Source organism: Aegilops tauschii, chromosome 5 (genome assembly GCF_002575655.3).
Source record: "Aegilops tauschii subsp. strangulata cultivar AL8/78 chromosome 5, Aet v6.0, whole genome shotgun sequence".
NCBI classification, from domain to species: Eukaryota; Viridiplantae; Streptophyta; class Magnoliopsida; order Poales; family Poaceae; genus Aegilops; species Aegilops tauschii.
In genome coordinates this window covers 569,602,350-569,620,456 of record NC_053039.3, presented here as the reverse complement: position 1 = coordinate 569,620,456, position 18,107 = coordinate 569,602,350, and the positions used below count along the sequence as shown (strand labels likewise).

The following is an 18,107-nucleotide window of genomic DNA, read 5'->3' as shown; positions in this document are numbered from 1 at the left end:
AGCTTACTGTAAAATTCAGTAGGGCAGGCGCAGCATCGACAATAAACATGGTCCAGTTCAAATCGGCCAGGTTTCTGCAGAAGAGGCCGATGGACGTGGATTTATTCAATTCAATTACTAGGAAACTCGGAAGAATCCTACTGTGCCACGGCAGGAATTGTCACGGCCGTACACATTACCAGGAGGGTTTTGCTTGCGGCTGCGGCAATCGATGGAATTGCGATCGGGCCGTCGCCTCAGCTCTCTGCCGCCGCGCAAGCGCAACAAGTCGCTCAATCGGCGTTCCAACATCGGTGAGGATGAGGACATGATCAGCACTCTTCCCGACCACCTCCTCCTCGGAATCCTCGAACGCCTCGACCTGCATGAGGCGCTCCGTGTGGGCGCAGCCTCGACGCGCTGGCAGCACCTCCCTCACCAGCTCTCGCACCTAGAGCTCTACGTCGACCAGTTCCACGGCGCCACGCCGGTCGAGATGATGGACGCATTCACCGACGCGGCACGGAGGTTGCTGTCCATCTATCCTCCTGCGTGCTCCGCGTGCAGTCGTGCTATCAAGACCCTCGGCCTCAGCTTCTACATGTCGGACCCTCCCCAACTGAGCTCCATCGGCCGCGTCGTCGAGGACGTCGTTAGCCGCGGCGAGACCGAATACCTCGAGTTTCATATATTCCCGCCGTCCTCGAGCGACACCACTCTGCTACTCGCCGAGTTGGGGCAGCGGTTCATCTCCTTCTCCCATGCCTGCCCCGTCGCCTTCCGGTGGCTCACCGTGCTAACCCTCGAGAAGCTAGCGTTTGGAGACGCCGACATCGCCGGCCTCATTAAAGCTTGTGATAAGCTTGAGTACCTCACCCTGATATCCTGCAGACTGGTTGATCATCACTCCGCACTCAAGATTGACACGCCATGCTCCGGGCTCCAGGAACTTTGGTTCGTTGGCTTTGCTTGCAAACGTATCGAGCTCATCTCTGTCCCCAAGCTAAGAAAAGTGTGGTGCTGGTCTTGGCCCTGCGAGAGCCCTCCAGTGCACTTCGGCCACGTTCCCCAACTTCGTGAAGTGAGCCTCGGTTCACGTGCTGGGGTGTGGCAGGCACCATTTGCGTTGAGCGAGTGCTTGTTGGGTGCCACGAATCTGTCGAGATTGTATCTCAATTTTGGTTGTGAAATGGTAAGTTTATTTCTACACTCCTCATGAATTCCTCTTAATTTGCATCTGCATATCATATTTCTTCTTACCTACTAATTTTAGTTGTTTGTTGTGTTCTTCATCTTGCTGCAGATTTGGATTCAACCTGAACATCCCAAGCACCTCACTACAATATTCAGAAACCTGACTGATGTATATCTTTACTGTATCTTTCCTGAGTGTGATCTGAACTGGACCATGTTTATCGTCCAAGCTGCACCTGCCCTACTAAATTTTACAGTAAGCTTCACCTTGAACTTAAATATTGGTATTGCTGGTTTTAATTTTTTTACTATAAATTGCAACGGAGATACGTAACTGCAATATGTGTTTATCTTCTGTGTGCATGCATGAAGTTGTATCGAAATCAACATCCATGTGTCAAAACGTCTGAGCATAGTGCCCAGAAGACCAACATGTTGTGGGAACCATCCAAGGATTGGAAGCACCCGAACTTGAAGTTACTGGTGATGGCAGGGTTCGAGGAGGAAGACAAGGTGACAAACTATCTAAGGCTTTTCATAGAACGAGCCGTGGGTTTGAAGAGAATCGAGCTGCGTGGTAAACACCCCTGTGATAAGTGCAATGCCATGGACCTTGAACTTGAGTCCACAAGATCCCTTGTTGACAAAGCTAGCAGGTATCGGATTAAGGAGCGACTCACACATGAATCCTCCTTGTCTGTCAAAATAACAATATGTTGATTGTCAAGGAATTATAAAAACTCTTAAAATAAGTGCGCATGGCTGCTACTAGAGCGATGATTGCGCCTAGTCAGTTGTAACTTCCTGTTAGTTTTTGGTCGGCCGTATGCCTTTTCTCTAAATTATAAAAAAAAATGGTTAGTTTTGGATATTGGTGGCGAGAAAAACTTTATGGGCAATATATTTAAGCACTGCTTTAAAATGGCTACTGTATTGGATCTACGCACCTATTTTCAGAATTTTACTTGAAACCTGAAATAGAAAATGATAACAAGTGAAATTAATAGAAGAAACAACAAATAATAAAAAAACAATGACATTATTCTGCATTTGCAATAGCTGTGGCACTCTGAAAGAGGACACCAATATCAAAAGCATCCAGGACAAGAGCATGAACTTCAGTTGGCAAAATAGACAGATTGATGAAGGAACACCTACGTGATAGGCCCATCGCTACATATAGCCTAGCTGAAGGCCCAGAACCATAAAGATTATAGCCCAAGAGACCATCGAACAAGGGGTCTTCCACAAGTGTCCATAGTCGGATTCTGAGCGAATATTATTTGACGCTTCAGGCGCCCGTTAATGTGTATTTTACGAACGGCCGAATGAAGGGCCCCACGTTGGGCCGGCCCATGTAGTTTTGTGCATGTCTTTAATCCGCAAAAATTGAGCATGCCGGTTGTGACTCGAACCAACGACCCCCCTCTTTGATATACACGGGTGTAACCACCTCGCCAACCAGTAGGATCAGGTAAACAAGAACCTACAGCCCAAGACACCAGCAAACAAGGGGTCTTCCACAAGTGTCCATAGTCGGATTCTGGGTGAATCCTATTTTTGGCCCCGTTAATTTGTATTTTACAAACGGCCGCCTGAAGCTCCCTGCACTGGGCCGGCCCATGTAGTTTTTTCCCGTGTTTTTAATCCGCAAAAAATGAGCGCGCTGCTTGATGGCCTCCCTCTTCGATATACACTGGTGTAACCACCTCACCAACCAGCCGGATCTGGTAAACTAGAATGAGCGTGCTGGTTGATGACCTCCCTCTTCCATAGCCGGATCTAGGTCTTTTGAGCTACTACCCCGGGATAGAGGTACATCAAAAGACGGAGGGGATCACACTATGCCATGAGACATACACAAGGAAGGTAATTGAAAGCCGTGGCATGAAAGATTGCAATCCAGTTCACGCTTCAATGGAACCTCGTCTTGAGCTGAGCAAGAAGAGTAAAGTGCCTGCAGTTGATGCAATAGAGTATATTGCAGCGGCCGCTGCGGCGCGTCAAGGTGTGTGGCTAGCAGGGCTATACGGTGATCTCATGGATCGATATCCGGAAAAAGTGGTACTCATTGTTGATAGCAAGTTTGAAAGTTTTCTATGCGAGGATCCAGTGCGGCATGATCGGAGCAAGCACATTGATACGTTGTATCACTACATAAAGGACCGCGTGGAAGAAGGTAAGATGAAGGTCAAACTACATTTGCACCGATGATCAGCTGGCAGATATCCTAACCAGGCCTTTGGGAAGAGAGAAGTTCTTGAAGATGCGAAGAAGGACCGGCATTGAAGCTGTGACGTGATGACATCGTGATTAGGGGGGTGATTGTTGGAGTTAATCATGACCGTGATTCCTGGCCGGCTCGGATCATGACTCCATCACCGTATAAGTTTATGTATAGGCTAGGTTAACTCCACAACAAAAGCAACACGATTCTCTTTCTCCCCACAGCTCATTCCATGACTAGACTTATATAGTTTGTCACCTTGTCTTCCTTCCCAGACCCTTGAATTGCGAGCCTCTTCAAGTTGAAGTGCTTGGGTGATCGTTGGAGTTAATCACAACAGTGATTCCTGTCCGGCTCGGATCAGGACTCCATCACCGTATAAGTTTATGTATAGGCTAGGTTAACTCCACAACAAAAGCAACACGATTCTCTTTCTCCCCACAGCTCATTCCATGACTAGACTTATATAGTTTGTCACCTTGTCTTCCTTCACAGACCCTTGAATTGCGAGCCTCTTCAAGTTGAAGTGCTTGGGTGATCGTTGGAGTTAATCACAACAGTGATTCCTGTCCGGCTCGGATCAGGACTCCATCACCGTATAAGTTTATGTATAGGCTAGGTTAACTCCAACACAACAAGCAACACGATTCTCTTTCACCCCACAGCTCGTTCCATGACTAGACTTATATAGTTTGTCACCTTGTCTTCCTTCCCAGACCCTTGAATTGCGAGCCTCTTCAAGTTGAAGTGCTTGAAATCCTTGGATGATCCCCATACCACCGTTGGTCTTATCGGCATTCTCCCTGGGTGTTTTCGCACATAGTCAACACGAGATAACTTCATGCAAAGACGGAGAAAATAAATAAGGCAGTACAACATAATAACAATTAATATAAAATATATCCTCCAAATAAAATCTTGCAAAATGCTCGATAGTAACTAGTCTCTAAGTTTAGGTCCTTATAGAATTTTTGGACAAACTTGCATGAACTAAATCCTAGGCAAAGTAAGACATGCCAATATGCTTTGAATAACTCTTAACACAAGGTATGATCCAACATGATCTTTCTACTTCTTGCATGGACACTGTCCCTCTGCAAAGTTTAAATGGAGCAACAAAACTTCTGTTTGCATTGCACTATCATTCATATACTAATACAATACAATCCATGCGTTTCATACGTCCCAATTGCAATGCAGCCTGCTTCTAAAATTGGCAATACATTAGAGTTGGGGAGTGATCAAAAAGCAGATTAACTTGCAGGTATGTTGCTAATGTTGAATATTCGACAACCTGTCATATTAGACAGATTCATATCCAGGCTAAGATGTGGGTTAAATTTAAAAAAAAGTAGATAGTAACAGACTTACTGTAAAGTTCTGCAGAGTAGATGCCGCTTCAAGGATAAATAAGGTCCAACTCAATCACAGTCAGGGAAGATAAAAAAAAGATACACATCGACCAGGTTTCTGAATAAAGCAGTGAGCTGCTTCAGATGTTCTGGTTGAATCCAAATCTGTATGAGAACACAAATACACAGCTGAAATTGGAAGAGAAGTACATATGATATGTGTGCAGAGGAAATTTATATGGTGCATAGAAAATGTGCATAGCTTGCAAGGTCCGTGAGGGATTTATGTGCAGAAAATGTGTGAACTAATTTTGTTGCTAGAGATTAGAAGATCATTTATATGAACTGTTTCAAAAGTCTTACCAATATATTATCTTTGAGTTATTTCAGAAATCTCTGGTATATTGATGTCAGCATCAAGATCAACTACTACGAAATCGTACAAAGAAAGGCTTATTCTTGTTATTTGGAAGGCGCAGACATTCATTTCAGTGGGCACATCTATAAACCTGAAGGCCCGGCTGAACCTGCCTGCACCATTCATTGGTATGGTTGCTGGGAACAACCACTTGAGTTATGCATACTGATGGTGTAGGATCAGCCTGTTAGATGTGTATAGTCTCTTTTTGATATATCTCCATTATATAAGGGGTTTTCTGCACTTTACCTCACATGTATATGTACTTGCCTTTGGCCCTCAGTAAAGTTTAGTTGCTGTTCATCCAACATGGTATCAGATGTTAGGTTCCCCTCTCTCCCGCACGCTGCAACTCCGTGCTAGCTCCTCCCCCGATCCACCCACTGCCAGGCCCGATCCGTCCGTTCCGGTTCTCCTCGCCGCGGATCCGGACGCCCTGGTCCTCCTCGCTGCGGCTCCGGCCACTCCGGCCTGCTCCGCTGCCCGGTTCGAGCGCCCTCCGCTTGGCCGCCGTCCCATCCGGCATGCTCCGCTGCTGCTCTCGCTGCGGAAGCGGCGGCTTCCCTACGCGTCGGGCGTGAGCGAGCACTCGTTCGGCCGCTGGCTGCTCGGGCCGCTGGCTCTGCTCGCTCGCGTGCCCGCGCGCCTTGGGCCGCTGGTCGCTGGCTGCTCGGGCCACTGGCCCTACTCGCCCCGTGCGCACGTGCGCCTCGGGCCGCTGGCTCCGCTCGTTGACTCCAGGAGGCGAGGCTGCCTCTTCCCCGCACGCTCCTCTCCCCGCCCGTGAGCAGAGCTCTGCTCGCTCTACTTACAGTTCGGCCCTCTCGCTCCGGGCTCAGTCCGGGCCTCTCGCTCCGGACTCAGTCCGGGCTCCTCGATCCGCATCCAGTTCGGGTTAAAAAAAGAGAGAGAAGCAGAAGGAAGACTTCATCATGTCTTCTTCGGGCTATGTCTCCGTTCCACGGTGCTCAGTCATCTTTGATGGCACCAACTATGCTGAGTTTGTGGGCTTCATGCGTATCCACATGTGTGGTCTTCTGCTGTGGGGCGTTCTCTCTAGCGAGGTTCCGTGTCCGCCCTGCCCTGTTGCTCCGGTGGCTCCTGTTCCGCCGGTACCGCCGGTGCTTGCTGCTGATGCTTCTCAGGCTGATCGGGATGCAGCCAAGGCTCTTGATGATGCTGCAGTTGATGCCTATGATCAGCAGGTATCTGCATATTCTGATGCTCTTTCTGTCTACCAGGATGATTTGTCTGCTTACACTCAGTGGTGCAATGATGATGCTCGTGCTGCTGATGTTCTCACTGCGAGTGTCCTCCCTCAGTTTGCTTCAGAGTTTATGGGCCTCGGCACTGTTGCAGCAATGTGGTCCTATCTTTGTCAGCGCTATCAGCCCTCTGGTGATGCTCTATACCTTTCTGTAGTGCGTCAGGAGCATGCTCTTCAGCAGGGTGACTTGTCTGTTGATGAGTTCTATTCACAGTGTTCTGCCATCTGGCGTCAGCTTGACTCACTGAGGACAGTTGTCTGTGGCACTTGCCGTTGCTGTCAGACTACGCGATCTGACTTGGAGTTTCAGAGGGTTCATGAGTTCTTATCTCGTCTCCGCTCCGAGTTTGAGCCCCGACGGGCTCACTTGCTTGCTCGTGGTCGTGTTCCTATCTCGGAGGTGCTTGCTGAGCTTCGTGCTGAGGAGACCCGTCTTCGTTCTGCTGGGTTACTATTGGTTCCTTCAATGTTGGCCACCCGAGCTCCTGTGTCATCTGCCCGCCTCACTGCTCCACCACTCCTGCCCACTCCTTCAGGGGGGGTGAGTCTTCTTTATGCTGAGAAGAGTACGTCGCGCCGTGACACTTTCTGTGGTTACTGCTCTCGGTCAGGTCACCCAGAGTCTGATTGTCGCCAGAAGAAGCGAGACCAGAGACGCTCCTCTTCTAGTGGCCCTCCTGCGTCTTCCTCGACTCAGTCCCTCACTGACCAGGACATTGTACGCCTCAAGTGTCTACTTGCCTCCTCCGGCTCTTCGTCGACTGGTTCAGCTGCTGCTATGACTGCATCCCCTTCTACACCACCGCAGACCTCTACACAGTCAGGTACATCCTCATGGGTTCTGGATTCTGGAGCCTCCTTTCATATGTCTTCCGATTCTTCTGTGTTGTCTTCTCTCCGACCTCTTGATTCACCTGTTAATGTTCTTACCGCCGATGGCACACCTCTTCCTGTTGCTAGTCGTGGTTTTCTTTCCACTCCTTCCTTTTCTGTTCCTAGTGTTTCCCATGTTCCTCGCCTTACCATGAATCTTTTTTCTGCTGCCCAACTCACTGATTCTGGTTGTCGTGTCATTCTTGATACCGACTCTTGCTCCATTCAGGATCGTCGCACCAAGGCTTTGGTTGGTGCTGGCCCCCGGCGCCGTGTGTCAGAGAGCCTTTGGGAGGTTGACTGGCTTTGTGTTCCTTCCGCTGCCACCACTTCTGCCAACTCCCATGCTCTTGCTGCCTCTTCATCTGCGTCATTCCAGCAGTGGCATCATCGTCTTGGTCACATCTGTGGCTCTCACTTGTCGTCGTTAGTTTGTCAGGGCCTCTTAGGGTCTATATCTGGAGATGTCTCCTTACATTGTAATGGTTGCAGACTTGGCAAACAGACTCAGTTACCTTATCCTACTAGTGAGTCTGTATCTCAGCGTCCTTTTGACTTGTTCATTATGATGTCTGGGTCCTGCTCCCTTTGATTCGAAAGGTGGCCATCGCTACTATGTTTTGTTTATTGATGATTTCTCTCGCTACACTTGGCTCTACTTCATGAAATCTCGTAGCGAGGTTCTCCCTATATACAAACGATTTGCTGCCATGGTTCGCACCCAGTTTTCCATGCACATTCGTACCTTTCGTGCTGACTCTGCTGGAGAGTATATCTCTCAGCTGTTGCGTGGTTTTCTTGCGGAACAGGGTACTCTGGCCCAGTTCTCATGTCCTGGTGCTCATGCTCAGAATGGCGTTGCCGAATGTAAGCATCGTCATTTGCTTGAGACGGCTCGTGCGCTGATGATTGCTGCTTCCCTTCCACCTCATTTTTGGGTTGAGGCTGTTTCTGCATCTACCTATCTCATCAACATTCAGCCATCGACTGCTCTACAGGGTGGTATTCCTCTGGAGTGTCTCACTGGTCGCTCTCCTGACTACTCTGCTCTCCGTATGTTTGGATGTGTGTGCTATGTTCTTCTTGCCCCCCGAGAAAGCACCAAACTGACTGCTCAGTCGATTGAGTGTGTTTTCCTTGGTTATAGTGATGAGCACAAGGGCTATCGATGTTGGGATCCTGTGGGTCGTCGCCTGCGCATCTCGCGTGATGTGACTTTTGACGAGTCTCGTTCCTACTACACACGTCCTTCTTCCTCGAGTTTCTCTGTGGACGATCTTTCTTTCCTTCTCCTTCCCGATACACCCTGCTATGTGCCTCCTGTGTCATCTCTTCCTCCGGCACCTCTCATTCCTTCTCCTTCACCACCGACCCCATCTTCTCCAACCTCCTCCTCCACCTCTCCACCATCATCTCCAGTTCGTCGCCCTCTCTCACCATTCCCTCTTCACTATACTCATCGCCCTTGTCCTGAGGATGTCTCCTCTGACACGCCTTCCACCTCTGGTGCACCTCTCCTCACGCCTCCCCCGGTTCACAACCTCCGGGCTCGGCCTCGCCCCCCGCCTGATCGCTACTCTCCTGATCAGTATGGTATCTCTGTTATTGCTGAGCACTTCCTATCGGACTGCGATGACTCAACTTGAATGGTAGCTTGCGATGGCCGAAGAGCTTGCTGCCCTTGAGCACTCTGGCACATGGGAGCTGGTTTCCCTCCCTTCCGGTGTTCGTCCCATCACCTGCAAGTGGGTCTACAAGATTAAGACTCGCTCCGATGGTTCTCTTGAGCGCTACAAAGCTCGTCTTGTGGCCCGTGGTTTCCAGCAGGAGCAGGGACGCAATTATGATGAGACATTCGCTCCTGTGGCCCACATGACCACTGTCCGCACTCTCCTTGTTGTGGCTTCTGTTCGTCAGTGGTCTATCTCTCAACTTGATGTCCAGAATGCCTTTCTCAATGGCGAGTTGTGTGAGGAGGTTTACATGCAGCCACCATCGGGGTACTATGCTCCTGACGGTATGGTCTATCGACTTCGCCGCTCCCTCTATGGTCTTAAACAGGCCCCTCGCGCCTGGTTTGAACGCTTCGCCTCTGTGGTGACTGCCGCTGGTTTCTTGCCCAGCGATCATGATCCCGCGTTGTTTGTTCACACGTCTCCTCGTGGACGGACTCTTCTCCTTCTTTATGTTGATGACATGATCATCACTGGTGACGACTCTGACTACATTGCCTTTGTTAAGGCCCGCCTTCACGACCAGTTCCTCATGACTGATCTCGGTCCTCTTTGATATTTTCTTGGGATTGAGATCTCCTCGACCTCTGATGGCTTCTACATCTCTCAAGAGAAATATATTCAGGATCTCCTTGCTCGAGCTGCTCTCAGTGATGACCGCACTGTTGTGACTCCTATGGAGCTCAACGTTCAGCTTCGTGCCTCTGGCGGTGACCCTCTTCCTAATCCCACTCGCTATCGTCACCTCGTTGGTAGCCTTGTCTATCTTGCTGTTACGTGTCCTGACATCTCCTATCCTGTTCACATCCTGAGTCAGTTTGTTTCAGCCCCCACCTCTGTCCACTATAGTCACCTCCTCCGTGTTCTACGATATCTTCGTGGCACGATCTCTCGGCGCCTTTTCTTTCCCCGCTCCAGTTTTCTTGAGCTCCAGGCTTACTCTGATGCTACCTGGGCTAGTGATCCCTCTGATCGACGCTCGCTGTCTGCTTATTGTGTCTTTCTGGGTGGCTCTCTTATTGCCTGGAAGACAAAGAAACAGACTGCAGTCTCTCGCTCGAGTACAGAGGCTGAGTTGCGGGCCATGGGTATGCTGACGGCTGAGGTGATCTGATTACGGTGGTTACTTGAGGATTTTGGTGTGTCTGCTGCTACCTCGACTCCCTTATTGTCAAACAGTACTGGTGCTATCAGTATTGTGCGTGACCTGGTGAAGCATGAGCTCACTAAGCACATCGGTGTGGATGCCCACTTTGTGTGTGCTGCTGTGCAGGATCAGACTCTTGCTCTTCACTATGTGCCCTCTGAGTTACAGTTGGCTGACTTCTTCACGAAGGCACAGACTCGAGCGCAGCATGCCTTTTTCCTCTCCAAACTCAGTGTTGTTGATCCACCATGAGTTTGAGGGGGGTGTTAGATGTGTATAGTCTCTTTTTGATATATCTCCATTGTATAAGGGGTTTCCTGCACTTTATCTCACATGTATATGTACTGGCCTTTGGCCCTCAGTAAATTTTAGTTGTTGTTCATCCAACACAGCCGAGGAGTACAGTAGAATGATCAGAAACATTGGCTGCAGCCGAGGAATTTGCAGACTGATGATATACAAAAGAATGGGGAATGCTACCTTTGAGCAAACACTTTCTGAGGGTGGCTATTGTAAATGCTAAAACATATATACTGTTTGCTGGGTTGGGTTGTCCTCTGGATATTAATTTATCCCCATTGGCAAGATTATGTTCTTGCTGGAAAAATTTCAGATTTCCTTTATTTGAATACTGGTTGATATAAAGTACACAACTTTAAAGGCTTGCCAGAGTCAGTCACATCCAGGCACAAATTAGCATAGGAAAAAAGGTGCACAAATATTTTCTCTACACTATCGGCACGATCAACCTCGCATCCATTGCTTCCGTCACATGTTCATATTGACTAGAAAAATCCAGGTACACAAAACCACGATAATTATTATGGGTCGGAGGGACTACAAACATTCCCAGAGACCCAAGCCTACTACACACAAAGCCAGGTAAACAGATCAACATATAGTAGGTAGGAAATTTCTTGGTAAACTGAAAGAGAAAAGCAGGCATCCAGATTGCAGGGCACACATAATGTAGCTAGAACCCTGATATACACATGACAGTACACAGATGATTTCTGAACGATGCTGAAGATTGCACCATCTGATGCGCGCAGCTACACTACTCCACCGTTTGATATAAGTGTTGGCTGCATGTCGGGTGTGTACGTACTGTCGTCTGCACAGCAATTTCGATGTAGGATGTAGCTGCTACACTGCAAGGTCCACACGAATCAAGCATTCTCAGGCAATTAATAACCACAAATTATCTCCAGATTCAGAGTTCCTTTCTTGGAATACTGGTCGATATTCAGTGCTGGCATTTCAGAGTGCAGATTATTATCTCCACAGATGAGCAGGATCCATGGGCGAGTTGCTCCTTAACCCGACGCCTCCTAGCTTTATCCACCTTGCATTTTCTTTTACAGTCGTTGCAGTCCTTGGATGGGAGTTCACCAAGCATGCATTTTCTTTTACAGTCGTTGCAGTCCTGGCATGGGAGTTCACCAAGCAACACAATTCTTTTCAACCCCACAGCTCGCTCCATGACTAGCCTTATATAGTTTGTCACCTTGTCTTCCTCCTTGAACCCTTGAAATGCCAGCTTCTTCAAGTTCAAGTGCTTGAGATCCTTGGATGGTCGCCACACCACGTTGGTCTTCTCGGCACTGTCCACGGCCGTTTTGGCACATAGTTGAGCTCGAGATAACTTCATGCGAGGGCATAGAAAATAAACAAGGCATGTTAAGAAAAGTTGACACCAGGCCATGTAGGACAATGCAGTAACATTTGATATTAAACATATCTGCCATTTGAAAATTTACAACACGCTCAATACTAGTATTTAAGTTTGGACGAACTTGCATGAACTAAATTATGGCAGAGTAAGACATGCGAATATGCTTCGGATAACTCTAAACGAGGTACGATTCAACATGATTTTTTTTCGTCTTCTATGGACATGGTCCCTCTGCAAAGTTCAAAACCAGAGCTACAGAACTTCCGTTTGGATTGCCCTGTCATTCATTGTATCATTCATATACAATACAATCCATGCGTTCCATATGTCCCAATTTCATTGCGGCCTGTATGCACTGCTTCAAAATTTTGTGATACATTAGAGTTTGCAAGTGATAAAAAATTAGATTAACTTGCAGGTATGTTGTCAATGCTGAATATCCGAAAACGTGCCATATCCAGACTAAGGTGTCGATTAAATTAAAAAGGTAGAGTAGCAATGTAAACTTCTGCAGGGCAGGTGCAGCTTCAAGGATAAATAGGGTCCAGCTCAGATCACACTCAGGGAAGATGCCAGAAAGGGACACATCGGCTAGATTTCTGAATATAGCTGTGAGCTGCTTCGGATGTTCCGGATTAATCCATATCTGCACCAAGAAGAGGAACACAAATAGTCTACCGAAATTAGTAAAGAAGAACATACGATATGTGTGCACAAGAAAATTATATGGTGCAGAATAATTAGCTTTACCATTTGGTGGCAAAAATTGAGATGGAGTTTCGACAGGTTCGTTGCACTCCTTGACAAGCACTCGCTCAGCAGGAATGGTGCCTGCCACACCTTGGCCTGACGAGTGAGGCTGACTTTGCAAAGCTCTGGAACGTAGCCGGAGCGAACTGGAGGGTTCTTTGGAGCGCCAAGAATGGCACAGCATTGTCCTGAGCTTGGGGACGGAGATGAGCTCGATCCTCTTGCACCCAAAGTGTGTAAACTCGAGCTCCTGGAGCCCAGAATATGGTGCGTCAATCTTTAGCGCAGAGCGCCGATCAACCAGTCTGCAGGACCTCATGTTGAGGATTCGATTAATTGGGTTCCTCTCGGCGGCAGAAGAGGAATGGGAAGAGAGGAGCAGACGGAGCTCAGTCCAAAGATCACCTTTTTTTTTCCTTATTGATGGAATAAATGCCTCTTCTATTATATATACAAGTGTAAAAAGGTTCAACAAAAGATCTGGCATGTACACATAGATGTGATTAACTGCAAATCTTTTCATGTAATAAAGCACGAGTTTCTATATATTGGTACATAAAAAAGACAAAATTTTCAAATATGAAAATAGAAAACGCAATGTTTGTTACTCACTCTATCTTCTATTATATACTCACGTTCTTAAAACGGAAGTCAAATAAGACATCACGTTCTGCCACATGATCTAAAATAATATAGACCGTTGATCAGTAATATTTACGGTTGAGATTTAAAGATATTACATTACATGAAAAAAGTTATAAGATTATGTTTATTGAACTGAGGAAGATCACGTGACTTCGTATATCTTTGTAAGCTTCACGTATGTAGTACGCGACATTCATCTAACAAAAGAACGAGACCGGCCAGGTGCGATTAGGATTTTTTATTTTTATTTTTTGCGAGGAGCATACATGGGTATTAATGTTGTTTCGTACGGGTCCTGGACTCCTTGAAGTCTACAGCACGCAAAGGACTACTTATATAAGGAAGTGTCCGATGCCAACCAGAATAGATGTGCTGATTTCCGCAAAGTAAATAAGATCCGAACGGACTATACTATTATTATAAGGAAAAGAGAAAAAGTTAAAAGACATAGTAAGTTGACCGGACTACTATTGGGTAAAAAGGAAAAGAGTCAATTACACCGGTGGTGCTAGAACTTGTCGTGAACGGTCACTTTGGTGCTAGAACTTGCGGCATACATCGAACTAGTGTAAAAACTTGGCTTAGGCGTGCGAATACGGTGCAAATCGCGTTTGGATATGAAAGCGACACAGACTAGGCTCACTTGCATGGTGCAGGTTCCGCTGTTAGCCACCAGATGACGTGTGGCATGTTATTTTACCAGAAAGAAACTCGGAATTTTTTGTCCTCACGAAATAGCTCCTGACACGTGCCAAAATGTTGGCCATATGGGCTCCATATGTCAGCGACATATAAATTATAGAAACAATAATAAAACTGGGAATCGAACCATGTAGGTTTTCTAGCTTCCGCCAATGGTTAACCACCACTAGACTTTCTTGTTTTGATAAGATACGTCATGTATATATCCTTTACGTCCTACATGGGCTGCAGTTGGTGGGACCCATTTTGCATTGTTATTTTTTTTATAAAATCTATTTATATTATAACCATGTGTGACCAAAAATATATATATTAGTAAAATAAAATAAATTAAAAAACGAACACTTTATATGCACGAATAATTTATTAAAACTGTGAACATTTTTAAACATACTAGCACACATGCCCGTGCGTTGCAACGGGATAATAAAGATAGACATTATTCTATTGGCAAACTTGGTCAAAATACCAGTGTGAAAAACGTAGAGATTTTGTTAAATTTTTCGAGCTAACTCGACAATGCATATAATGCCCACATCTTAATCTTGGATAAAAAACACTGAGCTAAATAAACTCGTGTAACTATAGATAAAACTACAATATATCCGCCTAATTGAAATTGTATTACATCTTGTGCACACTCAGTGCTCCAAACTGATTAAGATAGTTACCTCACAGAAGTTAACTACCAATATGAATTCAATCAATTACTTCGTATAGTCTATACAGAAAGAGAAAAGGTCAGCTGTCATTTTCCTACACATCTATATATGTCGTCTTTCTCAGCCTTAATATGGATCAACATCCAACCATGAACCATCCTTGCCCCAACCTCGTTTCATATTTAATTTTGAACTATGTAATGCAGCTAGTTTAAGAAATACACACTTTCAATACTACAAGGTTAGGTAAGTGACGTGTAATTTTATGTGAATGATATTTTATGAAACAGTTTTGCTAGAACTCATCTAGATGAGATTTAATTTGGTCTCATTCACCTTTTATAGCCACTAGATGTGATGCTATAAGATACGTGTGTGCTGACGTGGGTTGTATCCGTTCTTGTTTTCCAGGTGAATAAGACCAAATTACGTCTCATCTAGATGAGTTCTAGGTACTCCCTAAAAAAACTATGTCTTCTGTTCTGAGCTATCGTAAAAAAATCTACGCTAGAATTAGTTAATACTGTGTACCTCTCCTTGTGCACTGGACAGCATCATGGGACGCTGCCAATGACGGTAGTTAGAGCAACGACAGGGATGTCCTGATGATACAAGGTGAAGCATATGTGCGCGAAACGTGAGATACAAAATAGCTTACCCGATTCTCAATGGTTTGTGCCGACGTCTTCTGCACATAATTCTAATTTTTTCCTAGAAATCGACACTTGAGCGATCAAGCCTGAAGCAGTCAATGCGTGCACGCATATAGAATTGGGACCATCGATCCTGCATATAGAGTTGGAATCCCACGCTCCAACAGGCGACAACACCTCCCACACTCGCTCTTTTCTCCTCCTTTCCCCTAAATTAACAGGAACTTCACCCCTTTCCCCAAATCGCCATGGTCCATGGATGAGGCCTTCTAGTTCTAGGTCTTTGACTCGGCCGATGGCTGCTCACTGCTGCCAAGCCGGCCTAGGCAAGCATCGCCGCCCTCCGCCTCCGGGCCGTCGTGACGGGCGCCGGCTGCCTGCTGCTGGCCTGTTGCCCCTTCTCTGCTTCTCGTGCTTCCTGCTGTTGCTGTGGACTACTATTGCTGCCGTGGTGCCGTGCCGCCTGCAGGCTGCCAACGAACTAATCGGTGAATTGCGGCATTTCTGACGAGCCGAGCACCGGCCAGGAGCTGCACGCATGCATGCTGACCTTGCTTTTTTTTTTCGACTGGCCTTGCTTAGTGAGTAGTATAATCTTGCTCACAACTCCCAAATCAGACCTTTCTCTTTAGCTTTGCCTGGCTGCCTCCCTCTTTTATATTGAGCAGTAGTACGAAAACACAGGAGTAAGCAAAAGTCACTCAAGAATTCAGATCCCGTAGCTTGTGAGATTCCGCACTGTAAAACTGCTATAGCACTGCCTCCAGGAGGTAGAGGACGAGCCAACAGATCACAACAACACCACCGCTGCTGTAGAGGTGCAAGAACGACCGCGCCTCAACTGCTGCCCGCCGATCCGATCCCGCAGGTCTCCCTCTGATCCAAGCAGTCGAGGTGTAGGCATAGCGCGGTACGAGTGAACTGCAAGTCCGTGGAGGGCGTGGACCTACTGCAGCAGCAGCAGCACTGGACGGCAGGCCTCGACTTTTGGCTCTTTTCAGCGGTCTGACTGCTACTCTCCGTTGCCGACTACACCGACGCCCTCTCTGGCTGCTACTCGCCGTCCTCTCGTCATCCTCGACGTGCTCTCTACCTCCCACATGCTTGTGTTCGATCCACACGGGACAAAAAAGAGCGCCGCTCTTGGATGAGGACCAGATGGAAAGTGCCCTACCGTCGTCTCTGCAGACGGCCGCGGCCTCTTTGCGCCGCCCCCACGCTGCCTCGGCGTGGCACTTGGTCGGTCGTGTGCGCTGCCATGCTTGCCCACGTCGATTACGACCTCCATGGCGTGGCGCTCCTTACACCCGCAACGGCCTGCAGTCGCCTCCGATCGGTGCCGGTGCTCGCTTGTCGATCAATAGTGGAGACGTGGGCTATGCGTGCTTTATATTGATTGAGAGAACAGGCCCAGGGAGATATACGTGTATGCATCGGCGAGGTTCCAGGGACTTGAGTCGAACTGTGTATCAGAGAACCAGAGTTTGAGCAAGGAAAGAAACACAAGTGATGACGAAAATTTGGAATCATAGATTAGATATAAAAGTAAATAAATCTCAGCCGTCAATATTTATGATTAACACAAAATCAACGGATATAAAGAGGTGACGTATGAAAAACTATGAAAGGCTCCCTCCTTTATTATTAGGTAAAGATATGACCATTTATTAAATATATAAAAATAAAAATTCCATTTTATGTTTTGTTAATTATGCAAATTATCATGTGAATACTTTTGTAATTATCATTCGAATATATGGATAAGTTTTTATTTAATAAGTGAATACTTTTATAATTTAAACATATATATATATATATATTATTTATAACATATGATTATAATTTACATATATTATGTAAACTTATAAAACGTAATAGTGCAAAATGGGCCGCATGGAGTGCATTACATTATAATATTTAAAAGGATATAAAAACAAAAAATCCTAAAGCATGAACACTTTTATATACTACATCAATCAATATTTTGCTAAAACTCTGAACATTTTCAAACTTTAAGAATAATTAAACTTTAATTTTATTAGTGAGATTAGAATTTACATACCTTTACATATTTCTAAAAAAGAGAAACTCCAGGAGCGACTTTGTTCTACTATATTACAAAGGACTTATGAACTATGGGTGTGATGATGTTGTTGGTGCAGTGGCTATGACCGGTTGTTTCCCACCTATATGGTAGCAAGTTCGAATCCTGGGGTTACATTTTTCTTTCAAATTTCCATACTGTACTAACAGGCGGGACAGAAGCTCTTATGTGAAAAATCTAAAAAAATTCAAGAGTGTTTTTGCGAAAAACAGACCACATGCCCTCCTTCCTGCCTTTCGGTCACTGACAGCGGGACCCGTGCCACGCAGGCGAGCCTAGTCAGCGCCGCTTTCGTACCCAAACGTGATTTGCACCGTATTTGCACGACCGAGCCAAGTTTTTACACCGGTTCGATGTATGCCGCAAGTTCTAGCACCAAAGTGACTGTTCGCGATAAGTTTTAGCACCACCGGTGTAATTGACTCAAAGGAAAAATATTCAGGTCCAGCGCACCATATACAATTATGATTTATCAAGGGATCCAGCGCGGGTAAAAAAGAATTCATCAAGGCACACGGCTGTGAACACAAAATAGTAGAGGAAAAAAGCTAATCACATCCAGACTAACATTCAAGGAAAATAGAAAAAGAAATAACCTAAATTTTTTATGGTCCTGAGCACACACCCTTCCGAACCGTCGGATCAGGATCCGATCGCCAGGTGCCGCACTGTCGGGTTGCGGAGCGAAACGTCTACGAACGCCCTACGACAAGTCTCCCGCACCTT

At 46.5% G+C, this 18,107-nt stretch overlaps 1 protein-coding gene across 1 annotated transcript; it reads left to right on the top strand.

The window, feature by feature from the left end:
- The first annotated feature begins 211 nt into the window (after nucleotides 1–211).
- Nucleotides 212–2,377, top strand: LOC109746941 (F-box/FBD/LRR-repeat protein At5g22660-like). The gene is made up of 3 exons (XM_020306039.2): nucleotides 212–1,171; nucleotides 1,283–1,429; nucleotides 1,546–2,377. Exons 1-3 carry the CDS (start codon nucleotides 212–214, stop codon nucleotides 1,891–1,893), a joined length of 1,455 nt encoding a protein of 484 aa, XP_020161628.1. The 3' UTR covers nucleotides 1,894–2,377.
- Nucleotides 2,378–18,107: the final 15,730 nt, after the last annotated feature.